At 38.8% G+C, this 26,051-nt stretch overlaps 1 protein-coding gene across 4 annotated transcripts in view; it reads left to right on the plus strand.

The window, feature by feature from the left end:
* nf1b (neurofibromin 1b) overlaps positions 1-26,051 on the plus strand; it is a 118,036-nt gene that overhangs the window by 18,155 nt on the left and 73,830 nt on the right. For all 4 annotated transcript variants that reach the window (XM_067432469.1, XM_067432470.1, XM_067432471.1 and 1 more), the window contains exons 7-16: positions 7,526-7,601; positions 7,678-7,835; positions 10,096-10,269; positions 12,604-12,732; positions 13,312-13,386; positions 13,489-13,620; positions 21,192-21,326; positions 21,414-21,527; positions 21,619-21,698; positions 21,790-21,913. In XM_067432469.1, the coding sequence (XP_067288570.1) occupies positions 7,526-7,601; positions 7,678-7,835; positions 10,096-10,269; positions 12,604-12,732; positions 13,312-13,386; positions 13,489-13,620; positions 21,192-21,326; positions 21,414-21,527; positions 21,619-21,698; positions 21,790-21,913 (1,197 nt within the window). The remainder of the gene's footprint in view (positions 1-7,525; positions 7,602-7,677; positions 7,836-10,095; positions 10,270-12,603; positions 12,733-13,311; positions 13,387-13,488; positions 13,621-21,191; positions 21,327-21,413; positions 21,528-21,618; positions 21,699-21,789; positions 21,914-26,051) is intronic.

Consider the following 26,051-nt stretch of genomic DNA (forward strand, 5'->3'; position numbering starts at 1 on the left):
CTATTATAACGAGCCAACCATGCTGAGTTTGATACCGCATACTAGCAAACTACTACTATTTTTGCCATACAAAGATATGATAAAGGTAATATGAGTAGTTTACTAGTATGCCGCTCTGATTTTAGTACCCACTGCATTGCGTGTTAGTGCATTTTGTGGAGGTGCAATAAAGGAAGTTGTGTATTTGTTTGGGTTGATTTTTAAATATGATTTTTTTTTGCACTTTTAAGGGTTTTGTTTAAAGGTCCACTATGCAGCTTTCGTCCACTGGAGGGCGCCTATGCAAAACAAATGCGTAGTTTGATGATGCAACGTGTGAGCGCAGCATCTTGGGAGATGTGGTCTTCTCATCACAGCCGGTGGAAAATAGGACTCGGGCAGAAATCACGTTCATGCATGCGGTTATTAACGTTACTGTAGTCTAAAGCAGAGCAGGACCGAGTGTTATGGACCTGAGCAAAGCTGCTGGAGCGATTGTTAAACAAATACCCGCCTTGCGAATACCGGGACTTTTATTATGACGGGACGGGACTCATTTGCCGGGCGCCTGCACAGATCTGCTCTTCCGGTTATGATTTTGAGGTAATGGTGCTCTGTTTATCATATTAGATACATTTAAGTGTGTTTAAAACGATGTTATGACGTTACTCCGTGCGTTCACTTGTTCACACTGCTAAGAGTAAAGCGTTCCTGCCAAATAAAAGCCGAAATCGAGGGTAACGCAGATATGACGCAATTGACAGGCGACTCCCTCAAATGCAATGCTGCAACGTCCCTGTCCTTAGTTAAAATAGCAATTTTCTCACAATCTACAAATAGTTGGAAACATCTGGGATATTGTAGGTACTCAACTGAACAAAATATATAACACTGGCCTAGTGGTTTTTGGATATTTTACTGCAAAAATACTACATAGTTCACCTTAAACATACTGTTATGTTGTGTGGTTTTTATTATTTGGTGCTGTTTTGTATGAAATTCACTCTGCTGCCACCTAGTGTTGTCCTCTCTCAATGTAGCAAACATATGATGGCTCAGTATGCAGCCGTACTAAATTAAACCACAACACATCGAAATCACCACAACAAAATCGGAATTATACCACAACACAACGGAAACGGGCCACAACACAGCGAAACCACCACAACACAACGGAACCAGCCACAACACAACGGAAACGGGCCACAACACAACGGAAAGGGCCACAACACAACGGAAACGGGCCACAACACAACGGAACCAGCCACAACACAACGGAAACGGGCCACAACACAACGGAAAGGGCCACAACACAACGAAATCACCACAACACAACGGAAACGGGCCACAACACAACGGAAAGGGCCACAACACAACGAAATCACCACAACACAACGGAAACGGGCCACAACACAACGGAAAGGGCCACAACACAACGGAAACGGGCCACAACACAGCGAAACGGGCCACAACACAACGGAACCAGCCACAACACAACGGAACGGGCCACAACACAACGGAAAGGGCCACAACACAACGGAAACGGGCCACAACACAGCGAAACCACCACAACACAACGGAACCAGCCACAACACAACGGAAAGGGCCACAACACAACGGAAAGGGCCACAACACAACGAAATCACCACAACACAACGGAACCAGCCACAACACAACGGAACCAGCCACAACACAACGAAATCACCACAACACAACGAAATCACCACAACACAACGAAATCACCACAACACAACGGAACCAGCCACAACACAACGGAAAGGGCCACAACACAACGGAAAGGGCCACAACACAACGAAATCACCACAACACAACGGAAACGGGCCACAACACAACGGAAAGGGCCACAACACAACGAAATCACCACAACACAACGGAAACGGGCCACAACACAACGGAAAGGGCCACAACACAACGGAAACGGGCCACAACACAGCGAAACGGGCCACAACACAACGGAACCAGCCACAACACAACGGAAAGGGCCACAACACAACGGAAAGGGCCACAACACAACGGAAAGGGCCACAACACAGCGAAACCACCACAACACAACGGAACCAGCCACAACACAACGGAAAGGGCCACAACACAACGGAAAGGGCCACAACACAACGAAATCACCACAACACAACGGAACCAGCCACAACACAACGGAACCAGCCACAACACAACGAAATCACCACAACACAACGAAATCACCACAACACAACGAAATCACCACAACACAACGGAACCAGCCACAACACAACGGAAACGGGCCACAACACAGCGAAACCACCACAACACAACGGAACCAGCCACAACACAACGAAACCACCACAACACAACGGAACCAGCCACAACACAACGGAAAGGGCCACAACACAACGGAAAGGGCCACAACACAACGGAAAGGGCCACAACACAACGAAATCACCACAACACAACGGAAACGGGCCACAACACAGCGAAACCACCACAACACAACGGAACCAGCCACAACACAACGGAAAGGGCCACAACACAACGAAATCACCACAACACAACGGAACCAGCCACAACACAACGGAAACGGGCCACAACACAGCGAAACCACCACAACACAACGGAACCAGCCACAACACAACGGAACCGGCCACAACACAACGGAAAGGGCCACAACACAACGGAAAGGGCCACAACACAACGAAATCACCACAACACAACGGAAACGGGCCACAACACAACGGAAAGGGCCACAACACAACGGAAACGGGCCACAACACAGCGAAACGGGCCACAACACAACGGAACCAGCCACAACACAACGGAAAGGGCCACAACACAACGGAAAGGGCCACAACACAACGGAAAGGGCCACAACACAACGGAAACGGGCCACAACACAACGGAAACGGGCCACAACACAACGGAAAGGGCCACAACACAGCGAAACCACCACAACACAACGGAAACGGGCCACAACACAACGAAATCACCACAACACAACGGAAACAGGCCACAACACAACGGAACGAGCCACAACACAACGAAATCACCACAACACAACGGAAACGGGCCACAACACAGCGAAACCACCACAACACAACGGAACCAGCCACAACACAACGGAAAGGGCCACAACACAACGAAATCACCACAACACAACGGAAACGGGCCACAACACAACGGAAAGGGCCACAACACAACGAAATCACCACAACACAACGGAAACGGGCCACAACACAGCGAAACCACCACAACACAACGGAACCAGCCACAACACAACGGAAAGGGCCACAACACAACGGAAAGGGCCACAACACAACGGAAACGGGCCACAACACAACGGAAAGGGCCACAACACAGCGAAACCACCACAACACAACAGAAACGGGCCACAACACAACAAAATCACCACAACACAACGGAAACAGGCCACAACACAACGGAACGAGCCACAACACAACGAAATCACCACAACACAACGGAAACGGGCCACAACACAACGAAATCACCACAACACAACGAAATTACCACAACACAGCGAAACCACCACAACACAACAGAAACGGGCCACAACACAACGGAAAGGGCCACAACACAGCGAAACCACCACAACACAACAGAAACGGGCCACAACACAACAGAAACAGAAATCACCACAACACAACGGAACGAGCCACAACACAACGAAATCACCACAACACAACGGAAACGGGCCACAACACAACGAAATCACCACAACACAACGAAATCACCACAACAGAAACGGGCCACAACACAACGAAATCACCACAACACAACGGAAACGGGCCACAACACAACGGAAACGGGCCACAACACAACGAAATCACCACAACACAACGGAAACGGGCCACAACACAACGAAATCACCACAACACAACGGAAACAGGCCACAACACAACGAAATCACCACAACACAGCAAAATCACCACAACACAACAGAAACGGGCCACAACACAACGAAATCACCACAACACAACGGAAACAGGCCACAACACAACGGAAACAGGCCACAACACAACGGAAACGGGCCACAACACAATGAAATCACCACAACACAACGGAAACGGGCCACAACACAACGGAACGAGCCACAACACAACGAAATCACCACAACACAACGCAAACGGGCCACAACACAGCGAAACCACCACAACACAACAGAAACGGGCCACAACACAACGAAATCACCACAACACAATGGAAACAGGCCACAACACAACGGAACGAGCCACAACACAACGAAATCACCACAACACAACGGAAACAGGCCACAACACAACGAAATCACCACAACACAACGAAATCACCACAACACAACGGAAACAGGCCACAACACAACAGAAACGGGCCACAACACAACGAAATCACCACAACACAACGGAAACAGGCCACAACACAACGAAATCACCACAACACAACGGAAACGGGCCACAACACAATGAAATCACCACAACACAACGGAAACGGGCCACAACACAACGAAATCACCACAACACAACGGAAACGGGCCACAACACAACGAAATCACCACAACACAACGAAATCACCACAACACAACGGAAAGGGCCACAACACAGCGAAACCACCACAACACAACAGAAACGGGCCACAACACAACGAAATCACCACAACACAACGGAAACAGGCCACAACACAACGGAACGAGCCACAACACAACGAAATCACCACAACACAACGGAAACGGGCCACAACACAACGAAATCACCACAACACAACGAAATTACCACAACACAGCGAAACCACCACAACACAACAGAAACGGGCCACAACACAACGGAAAGGGCCACAACACAGCGAAACCACCACAACACAACAGAAACGGGCCACAACACAACGGAAAGGGCCACAACACAGCGAAACCACCACAACACAACAGAAACGGGCCACAACACAACGAAATCACCACAACACAACGGAACGAGCCACAACACAACGGAACGAGCCACAACACAACGAAATCACCACAACACAACGAAATTACCACAACACAACGGAAACGGGCCACAACACAACGGAAACGGGCCACAACACAACGAAATCACCACAACACAACGGAAACGGGCCACAACACAACGAAATCACCACAACACAACGAAATCACCACAACACAACGGAAACAGGCCACAACACAACGAAATCACCACAACACAACGAAATCACCACAACACAACGCAAATGGGCCACAACACAGCGAAACCACCACAACACAACAGAAACGGGCCACAACACAACGAAATCACCACAACACAACGGAAACAGGCCACAACACAACGGAACGAGCCACAACACAACGAAATCACCACAACACAACGGAAACAGGCCACAACACAACGGAACGAGCCACAACACAACGAAATCACCACAACACAACGGAAACAGGCCACAACACAACGAAATCACCAAAACACAACGAAATCACCACAACACAACGGAAACAGGCCACAACACAACAGAAACGGGCCACAACACAACGAAATCACCACAACACAACGGAAACAGGCCACAACACAACGAAATCACCACAACACAACGGAAACGGGCCACAACACAACAAAATCACCACAACACAACGGAAACGGGCCACAACACAACGAAATCACCACAACACAACGGAAACGGGCCACAACACAACGAAATCACCACAACACAACGGAAACGGGCCACAACACAATGAAATCACCACAACACAACGAAATCACCACAGCACAACGCAAACGGGCCACAACACAACGGAAACAGGCCACAACACAACGGAAACAGGCCACAACACAATGAAATCACCACAACGGAAACGGGCCACAACACAACGAAATCACCACAACACAACGGAACCAGCCACAACACAACGGAAACGGGCCACAACACAACAGAAACGGGCCACAACACAACGAAATCACCACAACACAACGGAAACGGGCCACAACACAACGGAAACAGGCCACAACACAACGAAATCACCACAACACAACGAAATTACCCCAACACAACGCAAACGGGCCACAACACAACGGAAACGGGCCACAACACAACAGAAACGGGCCACAACACAACGAAATCACCTCAGCACAACGGAAACGGGCCACAACACAACGGAAACAGGCCACAACACAACGAAATCACCACAACACAACGAAATTACCCCAACACAACGCAAACGGGCCACAACACAACGGAAACAGGCCACAACACAACGAAATCACCACAACACAACGGAAACGGGCCACAACACAACGAAATCACCACAACACAACGGAACCAGCCACAACACAACGGAAACGGGCCACAACACAACAGAAACGGGCCACAACACAACGAAATCACCACAACACAACGGAAACGGGCCACAACACAACGAAATCACCTCAACACAACGGAAACGGGCCACAACACAACGAAATCACCTCAACACAACGGAAACGGGCCACAACACAACGGAAACAGGCCACAACACAACGAAATCACCACAACACAACGAAATTACCACAACACAACGAAATCACCACAACACAACGAAATTACCCCAACACAACGCAAACGGGCCACAACACAACGGAAACAGGCCACAACGGAAACGGGCCACAACACAACGGAAACGGGCCACAACACAACGGAAACGGGCCACAACACAACGGAAACGGGCCACAACACAACGGAATCACCACAACACAACGGAAATGCTCCCGACCTCGAGGGGGCTCTAGGAGTGCGGTAAAGTTAGTTTTCCTTGCCATTGTTCTATAGATTGGCCAGTCTTACAAAGATATAAACACTACGATCAGTTTAAAGTGTGTAACCATTGTATATTGACATGAAATGTCAATTCACAATCACCTATAATGCATTATAGCTGCATATTTATACTCGTGAATGCTTTTACTCGCTATCACAGCGCTTGATGCCCAATGGAACGTCTGCCAATTCAACCATGCAGTTGAAACATATAATTTTTTTGAATTAAAATGACTTTTAACATTTAAAAACAGACATGTTAAAATTCCACAGCTTGGCTGTATTCTAAAATACTGACTCAATAAGGCACAACATTGTAATTTGAACATTTAAACAAACAAAAAAATCATAAAATTATATGTTTCAACCACTTGGTGCAATTGGCAGACGTTCCCTTGGGCATCAAGCGCCGTGATAGCGAGTAAAAGTGTTTTTGAGCAAATATATGCAGCTATAATGCATGTAGGTGAATTTAAATTTATATTTCATGTCAATATACAATGGTTACACACTTAAAACTGATCGTAGTGTTTATATCTTTGTAAGACTGGCCAATCTATAGAACAATGGCAAGGAAAACTATTCATTAATAATAATTATTATATAATTATTAATTATTATAATTATTGCACTCCGAGAGCCCCTTCGTGGTCGGGAGCATTTCTGTTGTGTTGTGGCAATTTCGTTGTGTTGTGGTTTAATTTAGTACGGCTGCACTACTGGGCCACCGTACAAACATCTGCAGTGTGTGTGTGTGTTTAAAAAAAATTGCAATTGTATTTTATAGGCGTTCTGGAACTGGGTGGAAAATTATCCTGATGAATTTACCAGGCTGTACCAGAGGCCTCAGGCAGACATGGCTGGTGCGTCCTCACTGTAACTAGGTCTATATCAGTATGCTTTTGAGAGGATATGTGAATCTGATGTGTGTGCTTTTAGACTGTGCTGAGAAGCTGTTTGATCTGGTGGATAGTTTTGCTGAGAGTACAAAGAGGAAGGCAGCCGTTTGGCCTCTGCAGATCATCCTCCTCATCCTTTGTCCTGACATCACGCAAGACATGTCCAGAGACACGTCAGATGACTCTAAAGACAATAAGGCAAGAACAAACAAACTTGTGGGCATGTATTTGTGATGGTCTTCTAATTTTTTATTGTTCTTAAATTAAAATACCCAAAGATTAAACAGGCAATAATATTTTAAGTATTGTAATATTGTGCAAATTTCATCACCTTTTTAAATATTTTTTGTTATTTATTTATTTATTTATTTATTTGTTTATTTATGTATAGTCTCATTGTATGCTATAGAAGTCAAATTTATAAATAAATTAATGTTATTTTTTATTTATGAATATTATATATGGCATTATATCAGCCACTGACAAACCCATAGTAGGAATTTGAGCCTCACTAATACTTATGCTGGGTACACACCAAAAATATTTTTTACATCTTATAAGATTTTCAAAATGTGATAGACCACAAACATGAGGACAAATAATCCTAGATTTAACCGTTTTGGTCCTATAGTGTGTGGTGTGCCATGATGTGACAGACAGCACACCACACACGAACAGATTTTAAACCAGAGTCCCAACTGTAAACATAGAAAATCTTGCAAAATCTCACGAGACTTCAGGCCGGTGAGACCCTGCGTGCATGCTAGAAATAGAACAGACACCTATTTTACACGCAAAAAATGCTCTTTTTACTTAGTAACTTTGTCTTGTTTCTAGTCTAAATATCTAAAAAATCTTAAATCAAGATGCATTTACTAGATAAGTAGATAAATACTAGATTTATTTAGATAAGTAAAATGACATAAGATATTTTTTCTTGTTTTGTTGAGACAGGCAAAATTAGGGTGAGAGAAATAATCTAGTTTCTGATTGAAATCTTGTTTCTTGTTTCTGTCCCAAACAGAAATGGGATTATTTTTCTCACCCCACTGCCAGATAATTTTGCTTGTTTTAAGCAAAAACTCTTAAGCAAAAATCTTCATTTTGATTCACCCCCCCCCCCCCCCCCCCAAAAAAAAAAACAAAACAAAAAAAACCAAGCAAAAATATCTTGTCATTTTACTTATCTAGTAAATCCATCTTGATTTAAGATTTTTTTAGATATTTGGACTGGAACAAGAAAAGAAAAACTAAATAGAGCATTTTTTGCAGTGTAGGTATTTTGACAAATACATATTAATAAATTACATTTTGATGTTTGAAAGTCTTTAGGTTGTGACATAAATGCAAATGTAACTAATTTAAATAAATAATAATAATTATTGATTTTCAAATATTGCACGTCAATACAGAACGAAATATTCTGCAGCCTATTTTGCCATCAATACCATAGATATGTATGGTCAATACTGCTGAGTGCCGACGTTGTCTTTGCTGTATCAGTAGGCTATATATTTATGTTTAACATGAAGTATACATGAAGTATAGGCCTTCCCTGTACATCAATAGCAGCAGCAGCACTGCGTCAGACACGCTTCTGGTGTGCAGAGGCATAGAAAATGTCATGCAGTTGATTGACACGCAGAATAAGCGGCCTCAGAATAAGCTTGTCAGATGATATGCAGGAAGAAATCGTGATGCTAGGGTTTGGAATGATTTTCGCAGAAAATTCACGCAAAAGAAAAAAAGGGTTTCGGTGAAGTCGTGGAAAGGGCAGAACGCACTGTACATGTTACAGAGTGAGCTAGTAATAGTAAAAAAATGTTTTACTATAGTTTTTTTAATAATTGTTGTTCTCGGGTTTCTTTTGGAAAAAAGATATTCTCTTTGAAATTGCCTTATTAAATAAACTTTAAATAATTGTTGAGTTTCTTACAGTTCATGACTATTTGATGTTATTAGAGAATGTTTGTAGATATGTCAGAATTAAATAGAACTGTTGATAGCCTAGCCTGCTTTCTGATTGGATATTATTTTGTTTCACGTGAGTGTGCGCGCGTTTGTCCTCGGGGTTCCCCCTACACATCAGGATTCAACATGTTGAATATTTACGATTCCTGATAAGCAAGGGGCTCCGACGTTCTTCCGAGCAGGTTCGGACACCGTTAACGCACTTCACACCACTGGACAATCCGATAAGATAATCTTTAGAACCATCAAGATAATCGGGACACAGCTAGGATTGTCGGAAGGGGAGGAAATCAGCCCAAAATCAGCCCGATTTATCTTTTGGTGTGTACCCAGCATTACACACATGCCAACTACATCACATGGTTAATAGTTTAATGGCCATACTTAAATTTAATATTAGACTAGTAAAATTAATATTAGACAAGTAACCATAATTAGATTCTTCTTTATATATGTGTATTCATGTGGTGGGTTTTTTTCCCTGTAGAAATTGTTTTTGGAGAATCTACGGAAAGCCTTGACCGGTCACAGTGGAAGCAAACAGCTGACGGAGAGCGCAGCCATTGCCTGTGTTAAACTGTGCAAAGCGTCCACCTATATCAACTGGGAGGATCACTCGGTCATCTTCCTGCTGGTCCAGTCCATTGTCATGGATCTGAAGGTATGGACAAATATGTGTCTCGGACAGAGTTTACAACTTTTTATTTTAGTTTTTTGGGCTAGTTTGGATTGTCAGGGAATGATTAAAACTTGACATATAAAATAGTCTGAAAAACCATATGTTCATATCCACTTAACATCTGGTACCATTTTTGGGATTTCCACCTGGATTTGGCCTACCCAAATTGAAAAGCTTCCTATACACAAAAACAGTGGTCTAAGAGAAAATATATAATTCCGATTATTCTGGTTAAATTTGCGATTGCGATTTAAAATGTTATTATTATTATTTATTTATTTTACAAATCAAACGTGTGTGTATATAACATTTTGTGTTTATATATTATGACTAATAATAATAATTATGATTATTATTACTGCTAAAAAATATATTTAAAATAAGATATATTACCATTACAATAACATTTTCATAATTACAACTTAAAAATAGAGTATGTCAAAATAAATATAATAAAACTAATACAAATTATTATTATTAATTATTATTATTATTGTAATATTTTACAGAAAACTTATTTTACAAAAAAAAAAAAACCCTGCTGGGTTACCTATTATTATGCAGACAGCCTATGACTAAAAACATTAGAAAGTTCTAAGCCAGAAAGTTCTAAAAGAGTTATTATAAAAAAAAATAAAAAAAATATTATATATATTATAAAAATCTGTGTTGTTTATCTGTGACATCAATTTCTTAAAGTCGATGTCTTTAATATGAAATATAAACCTCTTGTGCATCCACTGTGGGGGGGGGGACTCCTGTGCATTAAAGAAAAACATGGATTGTCCTATAATTTTATACTTTTTTAAAGTTTTTAAATGTATTAAGTATTATTTTTCTTCTTATTTATTATCCAAAAGTTTAATTCATACTGAAGGCCAGAGGGCTCCCTTGAGCGGAAAAGCCACAGTTACCTCAGAGAAGTAATATAGACGTTCATTTTCAGGAAATCCCTTATGTGAAGCTAACGCTGTAGGATAAATAGAATATAGAAACGCTTTGATTAAACATGACTATAATAAACACGACTGCAGCAAAATACGGTGTATTTGAGTTATTCAAACCATCTAGGGTATTTTCATAATAATGAAGTATATTATAATGCAGTGCTGATTGACAGACTTCATCACTGTGTAGAATACTATAAAATAATGCATCGTCTGCTTCATTCTGTGATGAGAAGCCACATCAGCTCACAAACACTCGACTGACGATATGAAGTGAGGTAAAACATGCTATTAAACGTTGTCTTTTGTTGAACAGGTTTATGGACGCTTCACTAGTTTGTGAAGAAGTTTGACTCGTGTTGCTTTTTCAAACACGTTATAAGCAACTCAAACTCGCAGTCTTTCAGACGAAGCAGCGCTTACTCCTGATCACAGAAGCCGCATTTCGCTAACACACTGGGCATTTATTTATTTAATTAAAATCGCAGCCTTTAAGATTTCATAATCGCACATTACCCAAATCGCGATTGCTGTTCGATTTTGATTAATCGTGCAGCCCTCTTCAAAATGTTGGTGTCATTTTACAGGAAACCCTTTGAAGTTACATAAAACACTGCTAAAAGTGATAAACATGTAAGTATATGTTGTTTAAGGTGTTGTCTAAGGGGTGATTTAAAAAAATATATATATATAAATCATTCGTTTACATTATATAAAGCCTTACATTTCTGCAGGTGTCTGTGATAGGTGGATTGCCGTCACCTTAGTTCCAATCACGTCCCGCCTCTCTGCCCATTTTCTGTTATCCGAGAGTGACCCGCGGTAACGTGCTGCCAAGATGGCAACGACCAACTCGATCCTACTTTATACTTCAAAAACTGCCCTTCAGAATCCTATGACTGATGTCACGGACACAACATCCATATTTTTTACAGACTATGCTGACACTGCACAAATTAAAGAACACCAACGCAATCTACCAAGAGCTGCGCAAATTAAAGACATGCTTTTTTGGAGCTGTAAATAATGCCACAAATACCAGTTAATTGACGAGTGCAAACCTTAGTAAATCACCTTGCATGATTCATTTAAATACTGTCCTCCCATAAATTTTGCCTCAAAAGATGGTTTGCGCTTGTATGATGATACAGTAGGCTTAAGAAATAAGAAGGAGAATGAAATTTTGAGAAATATGTTGCAGGCAGGACTTAAACCTGCATCACCCATATAAACACCACAGCTCAACATGTCGGATTACAGAAGGGACGAACACAGTACCCAAGTTAGTCGACTCGCAGTGGCTCAAGTGTGTCTGAATGTATCTTGCTGATGCCGTCCCCTTCATTGATGGTTGTCTCTTTGTCTCCAGGGGTTGCTGTTTAATCCAACTAAGCCGTTTTCCAGAGGCACAGGGAGCCAGAGTGCAGACGTGGACTTAATGATTGACTGTTTTGTCTCCTGTTTCAGAATCAACCCACACAACAATCAGCAGTTTAAGGTGTGTGGAGAAGTCAGGTCAAATTCAATTCTTTTATACAGGACTTTTCACAATAAACTGTTTCACAGCAGCCTTACAGAAAATCATGGTTTAATGTTTATAATTCCTTAAAAGCATGTTGCCTTATAGTTAGCCGATTAGAGGTGGGAGATAATATAGTTTACATTTTGAGACCATATAAACCATCAAGCAGAGAAATGCTATATAGTATATATTGCCCTACACAGGAAAGCTGTATGTATATGGATAAAGATAAAATTTTGCTTTGAAATAAAAAAAAGATGTTTTTTTATATATATATATCTAAATAAAACATCTTTCTTTTTTTTATGTCACTTTGCATGAGTGTAGTTTATGTATGGAAATTAAGTTGGATATAATATATATCCAGCCTTATAAATAGTGCTGTGTGGTAAAGTATGATATACTTAGTGTAGTTTGCAGTATAATTTGCTATTTATTTATTTGAGTTATCAATTTTTTATCTGGTGATATTGAGAATTATGACATATATAAGGTTTTGTTAAATGTATACACTGTCCCAAGAACATGCACCAAATCTCTTTCTTATTTTGTAAGGTGTGCCTGGCCCCGTCCTCACCTCCTACTTTTCATTTTGTGCTGGTGAATTCTCTCCACCGTATCATCACTAATGTAAGTGCTCCTAGTGTCCTTAGTTCACCTCAGAGAGATAGGATGTCTGATTCACTCTCAGGGTGTCCAAATGTCCTCTGTGTGTCTTCTGTCATGATCTAGTCCCCGCTGGACTGGTGGCCGAAGATCGATACCGTGTACGGTTACTCGGGAGAGCTGCGTCTCATGTTTGCTGAGACTCTGGGGAGAGTTGTGCAGGGCTGCAGCAGTCACGCCCCCCTCCGTATGACCCCGGTGAGACGCCTGCAAAACTTCTTAGATATGTGGCCTCTGGTGTCCTGCGAAATGTCTTAGGCCGATGGTTGGAATAGAATACTTGCATGCTGCACAGTTTATTTCATACAGCCAACTATTTTTAGACCATATGTGAAACAGCATACAGTGTGCTTTATAATAAATGTCCCAGACAGTCCGTGACACAATCAGAACTGTATGTTGTAATTAGTCAAGTCACCTTTTTTACATAGCGCCTTTATAATATATCATAGATATCATATTTATTTATATATAATTTATTCAGAGTGGCGACAAGTGATTTTAGAAATGAATACATTAGTTTAGTATTAATGTGTTAGTATTAGTATTTTTAATCCCGTTTTAATTGAAAATGGTTAAATTGTATAATTAATCAAGTAAATTCACCTTTATATATATATATATATATATATATATATATATATATATATATATATATATATATATATATAAAATAAAAAAAAATTGTATTAATTTCAAACAAACATTGTGGGGTATTGTTTGTAGAATTTTGAGGAAAATAATTTACATTATTTACATTAATACATTTCGGAATAAGGCTGTAAGATTAAAAAAAAGTAGAATAAGTGAAGCGCTGTGAATACTTTCCGGATGCACTATCACCTTTATTTATATACAATTGATTCATAGTGGCGACGAGTCATCTCATAAATTAATAAAGACGTTTGGTGTTTTTTAATTTTTTTATTCTGTTTTAGTTGAAAATGACTTTTCATAATGACTCAAAAGAGTGAAAAAATTACAGATAGAAAAATATATGCAAATAGTACATATACATTTAAAAAGAACCGGGGCTATACATAAATTAAATACAATTTATGATTTTTTTTTTTTTTCAAAATTCAGCATTTATGACTATCATATATATGTACTGTATGTGTATGTCAGACATAAACTCATTGGTAACACTTTACAATACGGTTGTATTATAAACTAACCATGAACAACACCTCTGTTCAGCATTAGTTATTTACGTTAACAGTGCAATTAGTTAACATTAGTTAATGCATTAGTTAACATGAACTAACCATAAACAATGCCTGTAGATTTACTCTTTTTAGAAGGATTCCTTGTACATATTAAGGGTGAACATTTCTAACTCACCATCTCTCTAAAGCAGGGGTCTCAAACTCAAATTACCCGGGGGCCGCTGGAGGTAGACTCTGGGTCAGGCTGGGCCGCATCAAGTTTTAAAAACAAAACAAAAAAAAACAGCACAACTGATCCAATATCCTCAATCTTTATTATTAACAGTTCTTCAACATGAATGTTTCTTCTGAACATGAATGGTTTATATGGATTCTCTTGCCAACTTGTTTTTTTATTAATTTATTTTTATATTGCCAATATACATTTTTTAGATTTTTGGATCTGGTTATCCTTCGTCCTTCGCACCTTTCTTATACCAACAGGTGTGTGATGGTAATCGTGTACTAATAAATATGGCCAATAGAAATTAAATCATGTTATACTGTAATAATAAATGTTTTATTTTTATTTAAAATAATAGACTAATTCAAACCAAGGCCATAACCAGGTCAAACAGAACAGTGAATGAAATTCTAGGTCTAATTCTAGTTGGGAAATAATCAATTTGGGACTATTTGCAAACAATATTTGCATTAATTGTCATCAAATATATTATTAGTCCCGAGATTATTCGCATGAGTGAATAAATATGTACATCCGCTGCTTATATTTGAGTTCTTCAGTGGTCTAATAGTAGACTTTTAGTAAATCGTCTCAAATGTTCAGAGTTGTAATCTGCTCATATAGTTTTTTTTTTTTTTCATTAAAATGTTCATCAATTATTGTATATTAAGAGCATGGACACATTGCATTTTGTGTGCGTGCAATTTTGTTATTTCACCGAAAAGAATAGTCTTTCTCCGCAACGGCATTACACGATAGATTGACGCGATTGTGTGTGTGTGTGTGTGTGTGTGTGTGTGTGTGTGTGTGTGTGTGTGTGTGTGTGTGTGTGTGTGTGTGTGGACTTGAAACTTAATTATCAACAATTTAGGATACAGCATTAAAAAAAAAGTTATATCTTGTAATCATGCTCAAACAAATTGAACTGACCAGCTCTGAGGAAAGCTCGGTGAGATTTTGATGCAGAAAGAGAGAAGACATTGATGAAATGCTTTTCATTTATTTGGCAAAAAAAAGGAGATTGTTTATTGCCATCTCTACAGGAACCTATGTGCCTTTTTTAGCACGCAAAGATTGAACTGAAGAATTAACTTGCATTTCTCAAACTGCCAACTTCAGTGTAGCTTTAAGCCTCAGCCTCGTATATATATACTCTGCGTGTCCGCACGAGCGCGAGGGTGCGCGCGACAAAAATAACGTCAACGCGGAGTGCGCGAGACCCATTTCGATTGGCGCTGTGCACGTCAAATTTTGTAACTTCGCGTGCAGCTCCGCAACCGAAGAAGCACGATTTCCTGGAGAATCTGGCCGAGCATGACGTCTCATCACACCGACATCCGGTCTGCGCGTCGAGTATAAACACCTCCCCAAACGAGGTGCGCGTGCGCGCAGTCAACGAGATAGATGAGGAAAACAAACAAGCATGCAAATGAAAATTATCGTGGCCGGAAAAATCATCGAGCTAATTTTTTTTTATCGTGCGATTAATTGATTTATTGACTATCGTGACAGGCCTACACGCACACGTTATCTCGTGTTTAGACCTTCCCATACCTACCTACTGTTTAAGTGATGTTTAAGTGATGAGCGATATAAGTGATTAAGTAATGTTTTTATTAACAAATTTCACATTAAGCTAATCTAATCAACGATAAGAGGTGTACATATACAACAGATTTACCGTCTTACGTTTTTATTTTAGCATCCCTCCACCACCCCATCTCCTCACTTTAATTTAATAAACTCTCATCAGATGTCAACACAATCCATAATACATTACAGTCTAGTTCTAAACCCTATTCGCACAGGATTAGTATTTTCTGGGGACCTCTGGTGATTTGTAATAATTGCAGAGAATGTCTGTGATCTTAATCCCGTTCGAATTGGCCATGTCTGTAATTTGTAAAATAAAAATTCCCCCGCAAATTACCTACCATATTTCGCCAAAAACACAGAGGTCCTGTGATAATATTACAGGGGAGGCAGTGCTCAGTGGTTCATGTAGGTGGTCTACAAAGCGGAAGGTTGGTGGTTTGATCCCCGGTTCCACCTGACCAAGTGTCGAGGTGTCCATGAGCAAGACACCTAACCCCAGCTGCTCCCGATGAGCTGGATGGCGCCTTGCATGGCTGACACCGCCGTCTGTGTGTGAATGGGAGAATGTGAGGCAATATGTAAAGCGCTTGGGATGGCCATAGGTCTGTTAAAAGCGCTATATAAATGCAGTCCATTTACCATAATATTAATCTCGTGCGAATCGGCATCTCTGTGATTTGGCCAGGATTAGGCGGATTGTATATAATTTTTGCAAAGTTTTTATCTCCTGTGCGCATTTCTATCTTTATTTTTCACGAAGAATGGAGTTTGCATTCATAATGCGCATCGGCATGAATTCCCGCCCGGATTATATACTTTTACTTTAGAATGAGTACCAATTTGGGAGCAAATTGCTTGAATGGTGTGTTTAATATTAATATCAATACTATTCTTAAAGAAAAACATAACAACAGAACAGTACAATGACAACCTCTCTTAGATGGGTGCTTTTACATCTAGCTTTGAAACTGAATCTTCCACCGTAGGCTATATTGTCAGCTTCTCACTCGTGATGAATGCAGTGGCGCCTCCAGAAATTTTTCATAGGGGTGGCCAGATGGGGCCACTTAAAATCTTGGGGTGGCACACCAAAACTAGAAATCATAATTTCAGAATTTTATTCTACCGGCCTGTAGCACGTCACGACACATAATTCCCCGTCGCCTTTTACTAAAAAATATTTTTGTACTTATTTACTTACCAGTAGTCTTCGTCTTCTAACGTTAACTTCTTTTGAAATTGTTGACTGACGGGCATGAGCTGACCTGTTGCTGTCTGAGCGCGCAAAGTTGATTAATAAGTCTATTTATTTATGAGGCTCTTCAGTTCAAATTATCCAGTACCAAAATAATAATACTCTTTATTTTCCAAGTTCATGAATGATTTTCAAAACAGATTTGGAAAAAAAAAACATACACACAAAATGACTTATTTTAAATATAAAATATATATATAAAAGTCTTGGGCATGTCAAAGATTTGTAACAACTTTAGCTTTGATGCATTGTTAGTTTTTGTGCAGCATCAGATTTTTTCTCCCTCATTTACTGTTCGTGGCTGTTTTTGCCCCATTGACTTCCATTATAGCCACATTTTTTGATTGGAAAGCCATGACACCATATAATCATGCATTCTTGATTGTTGGTGGTTTTCCCTTTTGGGAAGAGGTAAAATGTGTAATTTTTACAGTTGATAACCAGGTGGCACCATTACCCCTTAAGGTAGGCCTGTGCTGAAGAAAAAAAGAAGCTTAGTGTCTGGCATTTGTATAGAGTATAATAACTTCATATAAATGAGGGATTCAAAAAATGTAAATCTGATGCTGCACAAAAACTAACAATGCATCAGAGCCAGTGTTGGTACTAATCTTTGACGTACAAGACTGTGATAAAAGGTCAAAAAATATCCAGTCCACAATCACTTTTTATATTGAAAATAATTTTGTATTATTTATTTATTTATTTATTTTCATTTATTTATTTTCACGTATTTATTTTCATTTATAATGAAAATATTTTGTGTGTATGTTTTTTTTTTTTCAAAATCAGTTTTGAATCTGTTTTTGAAAATAATTTATGAACTTGGCAATTAAAGAGTGATAAGAGTGACAATGAAACAATGACAGCAGCTCAACAATAAACATGGAATCAAGTATGTAAACTTGCAACAGAACACATTTTAAAGTATTTTACTTTTGATTATTTTATTTATTTCTGAAGAACTCTTTAGAAGCCTGTATTGGTGTGCTTTAAAGGGATAGTTCACCCAAAAATGAAATTTCTGTAATCATTTACTCTCCCTCATGATGTTCGAAACCTGTATGAGTTTCTTCGTTCTGTTGAACATAAAAGAATATATTTTGAAGAACGTTTGTAACCAAATGTTTGCTTTGGGGGCAACATTGATTTCCATGGTAGGAATGTGTCTTCATATGTATTCTACATAAAGAAATGCATACAGGTTTGGAACAACTTGAGGGTGAGGAAATTATGACAGATTTTTCATTTTTGGGTGCACTGTCTCTTTAAGCAGTCATTCTGAACCACTTTACTGACAATTCTGAAATTCAAGAATGTTTAATCCTCTTTATTAATTTACTATTATGACTATTATTATGTAATTATTTCTAAATATTTTTTAAATATCAAACTGCTAAATGATAAATTGATAACATTACTTAGGCTATAATCTATTAATTGACCGTTCTAATGTCTAGAAAAATAAGTCTGCCAAGCTGTATGGAATATTATATTATCCATTAAAAAAACAATAGGCCTACCTTTAGTTCACGGATGTGTCTGTCATCGCATGCTTTAAGTCAGACAGTCACACTGAAATGCTTCTCTGCAAAGGGTGCAGTTTGTCTTAGGTTCATCTTAAGTTACTGGACAGACCCACTCATGATACCTTTTTTTTCTATTCAGCCCTATATCTGGAAATCCTCTTTAATAATCCTCTTTAATACAAAATATCTGGAAAGCTCGACATGTTTTTAAAAAACCGCAAGTTTCCAGCGCATGTTCTCGAGACTCCGTCGCTATGGCAGTAACGCGCCGCTAAAACGCAATCTTGTGCATCACGTCCCGTATTGGTTTGATACGGGACGCGTCATTTTGCTTATTCTAAATATTGATTGGGACTAGTACCTAGCGAGGTCTAAACCTACGCCATGGCCAGTGGGGTGGCCATTGGGGTGGCCAGGGTTTGGTCAGGGGTGGCCGTGGCCACCCCAGGCCACCCCCTGGTGGCGCCACTGGATGAATGAAATCTGATTCCTGCTGTCTGTGCTCAGTTCAGTTTTTTAATTATCTGTTCTCTAACTGAATGAAATAATTGTTATAACTATAAAACTATCAAAACGATATCGATACGACTGTTTATGATTTCATACAGCTATATCTATAACAAAAAACATTATTAACACTATAGTATGGGGAACACATATTCACTGTTAACTACGACTTTTGCCTCAATAAACTCCTAATTTACTGCTTATTAAAGCAGCACTAGGTAACTTTTCAACCTTCATAATATATTTTTTAAAACTCTTGTGATGATACATCGACTTACAATAGGTTGAATGACACGTCTGCCATAGCCTGACGGGGTCTGTATCGTTTTTAATCGTACTTTTAAACTTCGGGTTTCGGGTAGTAACCCGAGAACAAAAAGAACTACAAAATTCGACTGCTTTACGGCATATACATCACTTCCACCAACACCCACACTTCCTTAAATTCGGACGTGCGAGCCCAACTTTGTTCGTCAGATAATATAGTCATGTCCGAAGCACCAGAGACAAATAAGAAAGAAAAGGTTTTGTTGGAGGAAAGCAATAAGAGGAAACAAAAAAGTGATGGGATTAAAGGCAGGACGAGGATCAACATTGGACCAGCGTTTGCTCGTTGGCGTGAGCTGAAGGAGGCGTGCCCGACCGATGCTGTCCTGCTTGTTACGGTGATTACCTACCACTCAAACATTGAACTGAAGTATCATATAGATTCTGTAAAACGGTAACCAATAGACTACTATAATGACGCTGGCTTGTAAACGTGAGCATCGCGATTATTTGGCGTTTGAAAAAAATAAAACCCATGAAATTATATTCATATGACATGCTGAAACATGCCACTGACTGTACCTGGAATGAAGACATTTCACACGTGACGCCAGAAGAACACCTGCATGTGAACTCCTCTTGCAGTGTTCAGGGGAACTGTTACTGTTCAGGGGAGCTGCACCAACCCGCGGCGCCACTTTTATGAAGTTATTTGGCCCGCACCGCACCACTGTATATATTTTTACAACCCGCCCCGCACCCGCGACCATTAAATAGACATACGGGGTCCGCGGGTTATGAGACGACCGACGCATCACTAGTTCAGGGCTATCAGGGTTGTCATGTCAACAAATGCACGCGCGATGGCATCCCCTGTTGTAGGATTACAGAGCTTACGATAGTAGTTGAGGACATTATTTTTTCCAAACTGTAGGGGGACCCCGAGAGCAAAAGTGCTGCTTTAATAGTTAGTAAGGTAGTTTTTGTAGTATTTAAATTGAGGTATTAGGTAGGATTAAGGGATGTAGAAAAAGGTCATGCAGAATAAGGCATTAATATGTGCTTTATAAGTACTAATAAACAGCCAATATCCTAGTAATATGCATGCTAATAAGCAACTATTTAATAGTTAATAACTGAACCTTAAAATAAAGTGGTACCAAATTTTTTGTCCAGAGATTTTTGTGCACGTTTCTACTTCTTTCTCTCCGTCTTCCTCTCAGAGTTTGACGTTTAAGGAGAAAATGAGCAGTCTGAAGTTTAAAGAGAAAACCACTGATCTAGATGCCAGGATTCACAAGTATCTGCTCTTGGCTTTGGTGAAACTCATCCATGCCGATCCAAAATTGATGCTACATGTGAGTGAGGACGTTTACCTCTCTCTGGCTTCAGTGTGATACTTATAAAGATGCGCTGCTGTACATTTTTGTGTGTATATGAATTAGAATCCAGGTAAACAGGGTGTGGAGGTCCACAGCAGCACGGCAGAACTCATCACAGGCCTGGTGCAGCTTGTGCCTCTTGCTAACATGGGAGATATTTCACTGGAAGCCATGGAGGTGAGATCATCTCTTTCTTCATCTGGTGTCAGCAGTGTGAGTTTAGTTAGCCTCTGTTTGAGTTATCAGTCATAATCTATCTCTATATTAGGCTCTTTTGGTTCTGCATCAGCCTGAAAGCATCGAGCTGTGGAACCCAGATGCTCCTATGGAAACTTTCTGGGACATCAGGTAGCTCCTCAGTGGACTCGACTCCAGTAAATTGGTGCAGACAGAAATGAAACTCTGCTCCCGTCTGATTGTGTATTTGTTGTTGATCCAGTTCTCAGGTGCTGTACTTCATCTGTAAGAAGCTGTTTGGTCATCAGTTGATCAACAGCACTGAGATTCTGAAGTGGCTGCGAGAGATTCTCATCTGCAGAAATAAATTTCTCCTTAGGAACAAGGTGAGTCGGCTCTCTCACCTGCACACAGGGCATCATGGGTAAAATGTGTTTACCCCGGCTACATTATCTGGATATTTCTAAGAAACATTAATTTCCATGTTTCTTTATATAATCTTCAACTTTTTTAAAAAATAAATATAGTTTTTACATTCTGAAATGGTTCACACTTGTGCAATATAAATACAATTTAAATATTGAAAATAAACATAAATGTTTATTTATTTGATTTGCTAAATTATATTATTATTATTAAACATTTTTTAAATGTGAAGTATACAACCAAACTAAACTGCATGGAGTACTGTATCCCACAATTCATTGTGCTCAACCTGACTTTCCCGTGTTGCAAAAGAACCAGGATATCAACCAGGAAATGTGCACAAAATTAAATTAAAATGTGAAATAACTATTTATTTGTTATATGATACAATTAATGCCACTCAATTGATCATCCAAGTGAAATGGTCAAGATATTTACTATATAAATATTTATATTGAATGCATACTATTTAACATAGTATCTTTAATAGTATAGTATGTAAACATATGAATTGTATCTAATAGTTTGTTTGTTTGTTTGTTTGTTTGTTTATTATTTATTTGACAGGGACCATGTGCAAGTACATTAATCTTCCAAGAGAAAAGATGCTTCACACCAGATTTAGCTACAGCTAATTTCCATCCGCAGTCCCTGGGCAGATAAAACAATAAAATATATGCATCTAAACATCAATAACTCACTATCTATTTACAACCATATTTACAGTCATACTTCAGCCTAAACTAACCCTATACATACTGTCAACAATAAACCATTTAAAATTTCTACATTAAAAACTTGACTAACCCATAAACATAGTCAATGCTGGCATAACTGATTATCTAATAATACCTTTCTAACATTTTGCGAGAAGGACTTCAGATCAGAGGATAATTTAAGACTATCTGGAAGATTGTTCCATTCCTTAACAGCTTTGAATGAGAAGGCTGTCTGTGCAAAGGCAGAGCTTCTGTTCGGTAATCTGCAGTCATTTCGACTTGTGGACCTAGATCTCCTGGTATTCTGTTCTGAGCAGAGCTGTACAAATCTCCTCAGTGGTGGAGGTGCGCTATTATTAAGAATCTTAAAAATTAATCGTACATTTGAGTACACAATTAAATTCGCAAAATTTAAGATTTTTAACCGGTTAAAAATTTGACAGTGATGATGTCTCAACGGTTTTTTATCTAAAACCTTTACAGCCTGATTATAAAGGGATTTTAAAGGTTTTAATGTTGTTTCACTTGTTTGAGACCAACACAAGATACAATAATTAACACGAGAAACAATCATTGCATCAAGATATATTTTTGCGGCATCATAAGTAAGCATATTTCGAATATGTTTAAAAACTGAGATGTTGTATTTTAAAATATTAGACATTTTTTTGATATGCTTTTTAAATCCTAACGTTGGTTCCAAAAGGACACCTAAGTATTTAAATTCATCTACTACTTTTATCTTCTTATCTTTTACAAAAACACATGGAAAGGTTGTTGGTTTTCTAATTTTAGTGAAATACATTGTCACCGTTTTATCTACATTAAGTGTAAGCGAAGCAGAGGTGAGCCAGTCAGCGATGTTATTCATGACCTTAGTTAATTTATTAGCGACACTAGTAGCGTCATTTCCATGTGCATAAATAATAGTGTCATCCGCATACATTTGAACATCCACCTCACCACACACTGTAGGGAGATCATTAATATAGAGTGTAAACAGCAGAGGTCCAAGAACAGAGCCCTGGGAGACACCTGTGTCACAAGACTTTGGAGTAGACAGCATATTACTGACCCTCACACACTGTACACGGTCACTTAGATATGATTTTATCCACTGCAGTGCACTGTTGGACAGTTTATAGTTGCTCAATTTCTTGAGCAGCACTGAGTGGTTGACCGTGTCAAATGCTTTGCGAAGATCTAGAAACAGTGCCAACGACCCCTCCCTTGTCCAGTTTAGCTTTTACACCTTCTATAAAATGGCAGCATGCAGTTTCAGTGGAGTGGTTTTTCCTATATCCAAATTGCATGGGATGTAGAAGATTATTTTTATTTAGATGTTCTAATAACTGTTCTTTAATTACTTTTTCAATGACCTTTGAGGCAACAGGAAGTATGCTAATAGGTCTATAATTGCATACTTCATATCGATTACCGGATTTAAAAACTGGCGTGATAATTGCATTTTTAAAAACAGTGGGGAACATATTTTCTTCGATTGATTTATTAGTCATATAAGTAATAGGAGTCATTAAAATATCTTTGTCTTTTTAAGATTGAACTATTAAGCCCCCAAATATCTTTACATTTGGAGTTTGTCAGTGATTCTAAGATTTTGAATATTTTAGATTCATTGATTGGTTTGAACTTCAAAAAACTTGGATTATCATCAATAAATGGATCAGATATTTGATAATTAGTACAATTATAATATTTGCCAAGTTCATTAACTGATTCTATAAAATAATTGTTGAAATAATTTGCAACTATTTGTGGATCGTTTTCAAGATTTTCATTTACATTAATTTCCATTTTCTGGCATTTAAAATGTTTTCGTCCAGTGACTTTATCAACAGCTTTCCAAAGTTTTTTAGTATCACCTTTTGCTTGTTCAATCAAATTCATATAAAAGTTTGCTTTCGTCTCTCTTAACAACCTTATAACCTTATTTCTAAGCTCAGTATATAAAAGTCGATCAGTCATGTGACCTGTTTTCAAGGACTTTTTAAGTGCTGTATCTCTTGACTTCATTAGATTCCATATGGACTCATTTATCCAAGGCAAGAATTTTTTTTTGGATTTATTCTTTAAATGGGATTGTTTAGAATATTTGGATAAAAGTTCATGGAATGTTTTTAAAAAATCATTACATGCTGACTGACAATTTTTACCAGATGTTAATTGTTTCCATTCAATTTTTTGTATTTCATTATGAAACAGTTCTATATCTTTCTTGGGAATATAAGAAGCCACTGAATCATGGTCAATTAAATTAAAATGTTTATATCTCATTTTTGATAATTTCCTAACCATTAAAGTAAGATTATGGTCAGACAAGCCTGTTATCAAATTATAGGTTTTGGTAATTCGTTCTGCGTGATTAGTAAAGATTAAGTCTATTAAAGTTTGGGACGAATTTGTTATTCGTGTAGGGTGTTTTATCATTTGTGCCATCTGAAACTTGTTACTAATTTGTTTTAACTTTTTCCTGATACTCTTGTTCAGCCAATTTATATTAAAATCACCTAACAAAATGGTTTCCTTATTATCACATTTTTTTAGTATCTCAATGAGATGGTTAAAAAAAAAAAAAAAATAGTATCTAATAGTAACAATTTTAGTATTTTTTTATTTAAGATTAAATACATTTTAATATATATTATAACTTTAAAGGGGTCATGAATTCATGGGGTGCACTTATAATGTTAGAATGCTTTTTAAATAATTTAGAAATAAAAGGCATTTTTCCTACCCTGATTTTAGCCCTCTGGTTTGAACGCTCTGTTTTAAGTGTTGTGATAGTTCAGTTTAAGCGCCCACTTTTGTGACTGGCTAACGTCTTTCCATTGGAAATAGCTCAGTATTACTCTCTCTTTTAGCACGTTTTTACTATTGCAGTTCACATGGTTAACTAATCGTGAAAAGTGTTGCACTACATTTAAATCTATAGCATTATATTTCTATGGCATCATATTGAGATGAAAAGGTTGCAGAGATGATCATTGTAGCCGATCACAGATATGTTGAGCTTATGAAAGCAGTGATCTCGTCATTACAAGTCAGTTTCTGTACACTAACGAAGGCTTATAGTTAAGAGATTTGTTGAATAAAACGGGAGTCACTGATAAACGCATTGTTTGTTTGACAGCTTCAGCGTGCGCTGCTCCAACGATTGCAAAGGGTACTTTCTTTGATCGCTTTCTTTAATGTAAATCTTGAGAGAAACAATGCAAGTTGACGTTAAGTCACTGGTCTGATTACTAACACAGACAAAAAACATCTGACTGTACATGAATCTCATTTCAGATCAGGCATTTGAATGAACACAGTTACTTACATGCTGTTGAGCCCAGGCACCGCACAATATTTTTTTATC

Source organism: Pseudorasbora parva, chromosome 23 (genome assembly GCF_024679245.1).
Source record: "Pseudorasbora parva isolate DD20220531a chromosome 23, ASM2467924v1, whole genome shotgun sequence".
Classification (NCBI taxonomy): Eukaryota; Metazoa; Chordata; class Actinopteri; order Cypriniformes; family Gobionidae; genus Pseudorasbora; species Pseudorasbora parva.